The sequence below is a fragment of the Galeopterus variegatus genome, unplaced genomic scaffold (genome assembly GCF_000696425.1).
Source record: "Galeopterus variegatus unplaced genomic scaffold, G_variegatus-3.0.2 Scaffold1795, whole genome shotgun sequence".
Lineage (NCBI taxonomy): Eukaryota > Metazoa > Chordata > Mammalia > Dermoptera > Cynocephalidae > Galeopterus > Galeopterus variegatus.
The window spans coordinates 52,817-60,902 of NW_007727906.1; the positions used below are offsets into that span (position 1 = coordinate 52,817).

Here is an 8,086-nt window from a genome sequence, read left to right on the forward strand (position 1 = left end):
AACACTGAGGGTTGCGATCCGTTGCCGGACACGGTAAAAAGACAAAAGACAAAAAAAAAAAAAAAAAAAAAAAACCCCCCCTCTAGGGAGACTTAGGGATGCCCTCAGGTCCCTTTTCCCCAGAACCAGAGATGACCGTTCCCTACACACCCACCAATAGCCCTAGCTGTCCCACTATCCACAGTTAGTGCTCTCTTTGCCCTCTGGACCTCCACTGAGTGCCCGTCTTTCTCATCCAGCTGTGGGTGATGGAGCGTCTGCCCGTGGCTAGCTCCATGGAACATGGCAAGGACCTGCCCAGTGTTCAGCTTCTCATGAAGAAAAACCAGGTGAGACAGAGGCTAAAGGCAAGAGAATAGTTCCCAAGAACTTCCCCAGACTTGGACATTTGTTTTTCTGAAGACCTTGGGTTTCTCTGGCCCCACTTGATGCCGCGTGTAGCTCTCAGCATCTGTGGCTCACGTTTCCTCACCTTGGGAGGGTGGGTTCTCTCGGTAGGACATCATGTGGATTGAGGGGGCATTACCATGGCCCCCCTGGGCCAGGGAAGAAGAGAAGCAAAGAGGACTCAGGAAGGAAGAGGGACAAGAGTGTGGAGAGAGAGCTTGATGTTGAGAAGGTCTGAGGGGGGATGTGGGACCAGGGGTCCCTTAGCCAGCCTGCCAGTGTTTCCTCTTCTGTGGCCACGGACAGACCCTGCAGAAGGAGATACAGGGCCACGAGCCCCGGATTGCGGACCTCACGGAGCGGCAGCGTGCTCTGGGCACAGCAGTAGCAGGCCCGGAGCTGGCTGAGCTGCAGGAAATGTGGAAACGCCTGAGCCACGAGTTGGAGCTCCGAGGGAAGCGACTTGAGGAGGCCCTGCGGGCCCAGCAGTTCTACCGTGATGCCGCCGAGGCAGAGGCCTGGATGGGCGAGCAGGAGTTACACATGATGGGCCAAGAGAAAGCCAAGGACGAGCCAAGTGCCCAGGCTGAGGTGAAGAAGCACCAGGTACTGGAGCAAGCCCTGGCCGACTACGCTCAGACCGTGCACCAGCTGGCAGCCAGCAGCCAAGACATGATCGACCACGACCACCCAGAGAGGTAAGCACAGTGGGCAGCAAAGGGGCCCAGCCCCTGGTGGCAGGGGGTGCTGTCTGTGTTATATGTGTGCAGAACCATCTAGAAGGCTGGAGAAGCAGGGACTTGGCAAGCATTTGGGGGACAGGACTCCACAGAGCAGACTGGGGATCAAGCCATGTCCCCTAAGTTGCATAGCGCCTCCCCACTCCTCTGTAGCACGCGGATATCGATCCGCCAAGCCCAGGTGGACAAGCTGTACGCCAGCCTGAAGGAGCTGGCCGGGGAGCGGCGGCAGCGCCTGCAGGAGCACCTCCGGCTGTGCCAGCTGCGCCGCGAGCTGGATGACCTGGAGCAATGGATCCAGGAGCGCGAGGTGGTGGCAGCCTCCCACGAGCTGGGCCAGGACTATGAGCACGTGACGGTGAGCAGAGGGGACCCACTAGGGCCTCATCCCAGGCAGAGGGCATGAGACCAGACCAAGCAGGTGCTGCCCTCCTGGGTTTTGAGGTATATGATTTGAAGAATTGTACAGAAAGGGGAATATGGGGCTGAGCACTGGCAAGGGCAGAGGGAAATTGCCAATCACTGTTTTTCAACAGAAATCAACAAAACGGGGTGACCTTAAGAGTCCTCTCCACAGTTTGGGGGTTTGAGTCCTCCCTGGTGCAGAAATATGGACCATGGTGCATCCTTCTCTGAAGGTTAAAGGTTCCAAGCACCTCCAGATGCCTTTGCTGGGGTGGGGGGCATCAGTCAAATTCAAGGTCAGGGGAAGCAGCTGCCTTTGCTCATTAACCCCCTCTGGTGAAGAAACCTACTCTGGCCCATGTGGCCCAGGGAGAGAAGTGGGTACTCAGTCTGGGGAGAGAGGTCTCCCTCATCAGGCAGAGACCGTGTGCACCAGTGTCCCAGCACTGTCCGTACAACCACTTTCTCCACCAGATGCTCCGGGACAAATTCCGCGAGTTCTCCCGGGACACGAGCACCATTGGTCAGGAGCGCGTAGACAGCGCCAACGCACTGGCCAATGGGCTCATTGCCGGGGGTCATGCTGCGCGGGCCACCGTGGCCGAATGGAAGGACAGTCTGAACGAGGCCTGGGCCGACCTGCTGGAGCTGCTGGACACACGGGGGCAGGTGCTGGCCGCCGCATACGAGCTGCAGCGCTTCCTGCACGGGGCGCGCCAGGCCCTGGCGCGAGGGCAGCACAAGCAGCAGCAGCTGCCGGATGGGACCGGCCGTGACCTCAATGCCGCTGAGGCCCTGCTGCGCAGACACTGTGCCTACGAGCACGACATCCAGGCCCTCAGCGCCCAGGTCTGACACAAGCATGGGAGGTGGGGGGTGCTTAGAGGACACTTTGTGGGAAATAGCAGGGGGTGGGGGAAGTTCTTGGGAGCTGGAGCAGATCTCAGAGATACTGGAAGGATGGCGTCCTCTGGAGGGTCATTTAAGGAGGGTTTGGAATTGCTCCAGGAAAACATCTCTGGCCAGGGGACGTCTAGCCACTAGCCACTGCATTCACACTTTTAATGACAAGCCTCCTTGAGGGCCCATAACATTCTCAGGTGGCCCCAATGGCTAGAAGATTCTTCATGCTGTACTAAAATCTGCTTGTTCAGGGGCCAGCCCATGGCTCACTCGGGAGAGTGCGGTGCTGATAACACCAAGGCCATGGGTTTGGATCCCTATATAGGGATTGCAGGTTTGCTCACTAGCTGAGCGTGGTGCTGACAACACCAAGCCAACGGTTAAGATCCCCTTACCGGTCATCTTTAAAAAAAAAAAAAAAAAAAAAATCTGCTTGTTGGTGCTGCCCAGGCTAGAGCTCCAGACCCGCTCAAAATAAGCATAGATCCTCCCTTCACCTTTAAATTCACCTTTAAACCCAGTCAGCCCCCACCCAGATCCCTTCAGACTGAATATCTTATTCTAGCAAGCTTCGAGGTCCTTCACGTCCTGGACAGGCCTCTGAAGCTCAGCTGCCCCCCAGATGAGACCTGTCAGGACAGAGTGTGGCACGGCTCCCTCCATCCTCCCTTTCAGCCCCAACCCTTTGCTCCTCATCCACCTCTTTGGTGAAGTGACAGGAAGGGGTGGGCAGCATCCAGGCCAGGAGAGGCTCAGGGTCTCCCCACTGTGCCTGACTCTGACCTGGGGCCCCACAGGTCCAGCAGGTACAGGACGATGGCCACCGGCTCCAGAAGGCCTACGCTGGGGACAAGGCCGAGGAGATTGGCCGCCACATGCAGGCTGTGGCCGAAGCCTGGGCCCAGCTTCAGGGAGGCTCCGCGGCCCGGCGCCAGCTGCTGCTGGACACCACACACAAGTTCCGCTTCTTCAAGGCTGTCCGGGAGCTGATGCTGTGGATGGATGGGGTTAACCTGCAGATGGACGCCCAAGAGCGGCCCCGGTGAGACCCACGGTGCCTGGGGCTTTGCATGGGTTGTAGGGGCTGGCAGCCGTGATGGGGCTGTGGCAGTGGGTGATACTGTCTCTGTCTCCCACCAGGGATGTGTCCTCTGCAGATCTAGTCATCAAGAACCAGCAAGGCATCAAGGCCGAGATAGAGGCCAGAGCAGACCGCTTCTCCTCCTGCGTCGACATGGGGCAGGAGCTGCTCGCCAGGAGCCACTATGCGGCCGAGGAGGTGTGTGAGGCCTGGCGTGGCCAGGCCCTCCTCACCGTGCAGGGCTCGACGCTGATTTTTCCTCACTCTTCCTGCCTCCTCTCATTCTTCCTTTACAAATCTTTCACTCTCCCCTTAGCACTGTTCAGGGATTTTCCACATCCCATCTTTCCCCCAGAACTGTCTGCCTCTTGACATCAGAAATCACTAGTCCCCCTGGATATCCCCCAGGGACCCTGGAAGGGGCCCCGTGGGTGCTAACTACCATCTCTGCCCCCAGATCTCGGAGAAGCTGTCTCAGCTGCAGGCACGGCGCCAGGAGACAGCTGACAAGTGGCAGGAGAAGATGGACTGGCTTCAGCTTGGTGAGCTGCTGTGGGGGCACCAGGCCCTGGGAGGAGAGGCTGGGCATCTCGCTGCCAGTGGTTTCCATAGTAGGTGAGACCAGGAACCCTGGGTGTGGAATTCAAGGCACCCACCCTTGGCTCTGCTCTGGGGCAGTGACTTCTTCTGTGTCCCTGTTGTTGAGATTGCCATAGGTACTGTGTCCTGTCAGTGCCCACTCTGACCTGCCATCTCTCTTTGACCTCCAACCCCGGCAGTTCTGGAGGTGCTCATGTTTGGGAGAGATGCAGGGATGGCAGAGGCCTGGCTGTGCAGCCAAGAGCCATTGGTGCGAAGTGCCGAGCTGGGTTGCACGGTCGATGAAGTGGAGAGCCTCATCAAGCGGCACGAGGCCTTCCAGAAGTCGGCGGTGGCCTGGGAGGAGCGCTTCGGCGCGCTGGAGAAGCTCACTGCGGTGAGGGCCACAGGAGCCCAGGGATGCCCACCCCAACCTGGCGCCCCAGGCCTGTGCTCCCTCCTGCTTGGAGAACACATTTCTTGTCTTCCTGCTGCGTCTCCACAGCGTCTCCCAGCTGTGAGCAGAGAGGGCTGTTGTCACGACCCCTTTAGGAGTTACCAGTTCCCCTGGGTGATGCTGAGAGGCACCGTCTCCCTGTTGCTTCTTATCTCTGCCTTCTTTGCAAATTCTATCCTCCATCCTGCCTGTTTCATCAGACTAGAGCTGAGACATTGCAGCTTTCCCCAGCGCCCTGGTCCTCTTACGTGATACCTTCTACACTCTGACCTCAGCATTTGTTGACAGCTGGAAGAGCGGGAGAAGGAGCGGAAGAGAAGGGAGGAGGAGGAGCAGCGAAGAAAACAGCCCCCTGCTCCAGAACCCACAGCCAGACTGCCTGAAGGGGACCTGGTGAATGGCCAGGCGGCTCCTGACAGGTGAGAGCCGGGACACCTGGGGTAGGAGGATGAGGCTGAGCCCAAGCAACCCAGGACTAATTATTCTGTGCCACCTTGGCTATTCCAGAACCCAGCCCCAGCTGCCACTGTCCACACAAGCACCCAGCATTAATGGCATCTGTACAGATGCAGAGTCCTCCCAGGTAACCCCGCAGCCCCCTGTGCCTCCATCAGCCTCTAGCCTCCTCGTACGTCTTCTTACAGCCGCTTGTCCTTGCAGCCCCTGTCAGAACAACAGAGACTCGAGCAGGGCAGCTTCCTGGAAGAGCCTGTGAGTTTCCCCTGGAGGTGTGGGTGACTGGGAGATGAAGGGACAAAAAGAGGTGGTGGGAATACTGGGATGGGAGAGGGTGGAAGCTCACAGAAAACCTGGGGTGGCAAGACCAGCTTCTGGACACGCAGCTGCAGGACACCCAGGCTCGGTATCTGCCATCACGTCCTTAGGCACTGACACTGTCTTTCCCCACAGGGGTCTGGTGCAGGGGATGAAGCCAATGGGCCTCAGGGAGAGAAGCAGACCCGGACACGGGGCCCAGCCCTTCCTGCCATGCCCCAGAGCAGGTCGTCTGAGTCAGCCCACACTGCCACCTTGCCCTCTCGGGGCCCAGAGCTCTCTGCCCAGGAGCAGATGGAGGGGATGCTGTGCCGCAAACAGGAGATGGAGGCCTTTGGCAAGAAGGCTGCCAACAGGTGCCGGGCTGGCCACGCAGTGCCTGCGGCCACTTCAGTTCCTACCTTCCAAGGAGGCGTCCCTGGAGCCTCCTCCCAGATAAGGAGGGAGGGGTGCCCTTTGGGAGTGTGTCCTCTGGAAAAGGGGTGGACTCAGGACCAGAACGGGGCCTCAGAGGAGGGCCGGAGGGTGTGAAGTCAGTTCTGGGACACCCAGGGAATCCCACTGAGGCCAGCCAGTCAGCCCGTCTTGCCTCCTGATCTGTGCTGTGTCCTGCCCAGGTCCTGGCAGAATGTGTACTGTGTCCTGCGTCGTGGGAGCCTCGGCTTTTACAAGGATGCCAAGGCGGCCAGCGTGGGAGTGCCATACCATGGAGAAGTGCCTGTCAGCCTGGCCAGGGCCCAGGGCAGCGTCGCCTTTGATTATCGGAAGCGCAAACATGTCTTCAAGCTGGGGTAGGAACAGGCACCGGTGCCCTCAGGATTGGAGGGGGCGTTCAGTTGAGCCAAGGAGCTAGGTCCAGAGGGAGTGGAGTTGCCTGTAAGGATTACCTGAATGGCTGGGGACAGAAGCAGAGGAGGGAGAGGTGGGTGATGCTGTATTCTGCACTGAGGGGAGCGAGGGAGCCAGGACACAGGCCTGACTGACCAGGTCAAGCTGACAAGTGGTCCTGGGGGGAAATCTGAAGGCAGGGTTCTGGCACTCCCCTGCCTCCAGGGCCTGCCCCTCCTGCCGGCAAGCGGCCAGAGCCCTCTGCAGCCAGGCACAAAGGATGGGCTCTTGTACCGTCCTGGGAATCTGAAGAATGCGCAGGACGCGTCTGATCGGGCTCTGAGGGCTGCAGCTGGGACGCTCTCCTAGCCTAGTCTCTGGGCTCTAACCAAACTCTCACCGGCACTGATTTGGCAAACGCAGATTCTCAACTCTGCCCTGTGGCTTCTCTTTCCCAACAGCTTACAGGATGGAAAAGAATACTTATTCCAGGCCAAGGATGAGGTGAGCTGGCCCCTTCTCCTCGCGCGTTCCCATCTGTCCGTGCCGCTCTCCGACCCCTCCAGGTGCCGGCTCCCCTCCATCCCCCTCTTCTTCCCTGTCTCAGGTGTGTGTTCTCTGTAACGAGAGAGCCACAGTGTGCCTGCGACACCCCAAAATGCGCTCTTATCTTAAAGGGCTCCTTTCTCTCCTGATGAGATGAAACAGTGTAACTGTCCTTCTGCCTGCTTGACGTCTCCCTGCTGTCCCCGCGCTGCTGGCTGCTGCCCCGGAGCAGCGTCCTTGAAGCCGACAAATTGTCTTCCATCCTCTTTAGGCAGAGATGAGCTCGTGGCTGCGGGTGGTGAATGCGGCCATTGCCACTGCGTCCTCTGCCTCTGGGGAGCCAGAAGAGCCCACGGTGCCCAGTGTTACCCGGGGCATGACCCGGGCCATGACCATGCCCCCAGTATCGCCGGTGGGGGCTGAGGGACCCGTCGTGCTTCGCAGTAAAGATGGCAGAGAACGAGAGCGAGAAAAACGCTTCAGCTTCTTCAAGAAGAACAAGTAGTCGGGGGCCAGACTCCCAGGCCAGTCCCTCCCTCTGTTCAGGAAACTGCCAGGGACCGTCGACAGGGACCACCCTCTTGTCAGGACAACTGCCTGCTGCTAGGGTCTGTTGCCAGGGTCAACCCATCACCGGGAACTGTCACCGGGGACAAGTCGATGTTCCCAAGGGCAACACTTCTCTCTGCTATTTAATTCCAGACTGGTGGTGGCACCCAGGCAGCCCCCAAGTCCTCTCCCGCTCCCCCCACCTCTGCCCTCTCCCCCCAGCCTCTGCCTCTATCTCACCACAGTGCGGACAGTGCTCCGCCCTCAACATAGGCCACCTGGGGAGTGGCTGCCCCTGCCTCAGGGTCATTCTCCCACCACAGTGAGAGTACCCCCTCCACACCTGGATCTTTGCCCTCGGGGACCAGCCAGGAACCTCCCAGAGCTGAAGCAGGACCTGGGGGCAAGAGTGCCGGATGATGGAGTCAGAGGCACGAAGCTCTCCTGCCCACCTTTCCTCATCCTCTGACTCGAGGCCACTCCGTCTCCAGCTACTCTCAATGGCTTCCAGGTGTGCGTTGTTCAGGGGCAACCACAGCCTTGAGGCTGGCCAAGGAGGTGATTAAACAGCTCAGCTTCTCTTACTGCCTCTGGGTGTCTTTGCTTTCCTGGCCACAGCCTCTCTGCCTAAGTCTGTGTTCCTTCCTTTGGCTCTGGTCACCTATGTGTCAGGTTTCCACTCTGCCCCCAGCCTCCAAGCCCTCGGAGAACCACGTTACTCTGAAAGCCTCCCGATCCCAGTCTCATTCCTCACAGTAATAACCTTCAGCTTGCTGGGCTCTCTAATGCCCAGGCTCTTTTTTTTTTTTTTTTTTTTTTTTTTTAAAAAAAAAAAAA

The 8,086-nt window shown here is 58.7% G+C and overlaps 1 protein-coding gene across 2 annotated transcripts in view; it reads left to right on the forward strand.

Annotated features, from left to right (window-relative positions):
- Positions 1-7,834, forward strand: part of SPTBN2 (spectrin, beta, non-erythrocytic 2) — a 41,230-nt gene extending 33,396 nt beyond the window's left edge. Inside the window, exons 22-36 of one of the 2 annotated variants that reach the window (XM_008578986.1) lie at positions 240-329; positions 694-1,085; positions 1,281-1,485; positions 2,007-2,381; positions 3,233-3,477; positions 3,576-3,714; positions 3,974-4,058; positions 4,296-4,492; positions 4,841-4,971; positions 5,060-5,135; positions 5,213-5,263; positions 5,462-5,682; positions 5,944-6,117; positions 6,616-6,658; positions 6,972-7,834. In XM_008578986.1, coding sequence (XP_008577208.1) covers positions 240-329; positions 694-1,085; positions 1,281-1,485; positions 2,007-2,381; positions 3,233-3,477; positions 3,576-3,714; positions 3,974-4,058; positions 4,296-4,492; positions 4,841-4,971; positions 5,060-5,135; positions 5,213-5,263; positions 5,462-5,682; positions 5,944-6,117; positions 6,616-6,658; positions 6,972-7,205 — 2,658 coding nt within the window. In that variant the 3' untranslated portion in view covers positions 7,206-7,834. Of the gene's footprint in view, positions 1-239; positions 330-693; positions 1,086-1,280; positions 1,486-2,006; positions 2,382-3,232; positions 3,478-3,575; positions 3,715-3,973; positions 4,059-4,295; positions 4,493-4,840; positions 4,972-5,059; positions 5,136-5,196; positions 5,264-5,461; positions 5,683-5,943; positions 6,118-6,615; positions 6,659-6,971 lie in introns of both variants that reach the window. The other variant, XM_008578987.1, reaches the window with a different exon arrangement.
- Positions 7,835-8,086: the final 252 nt, after the last annotated feature.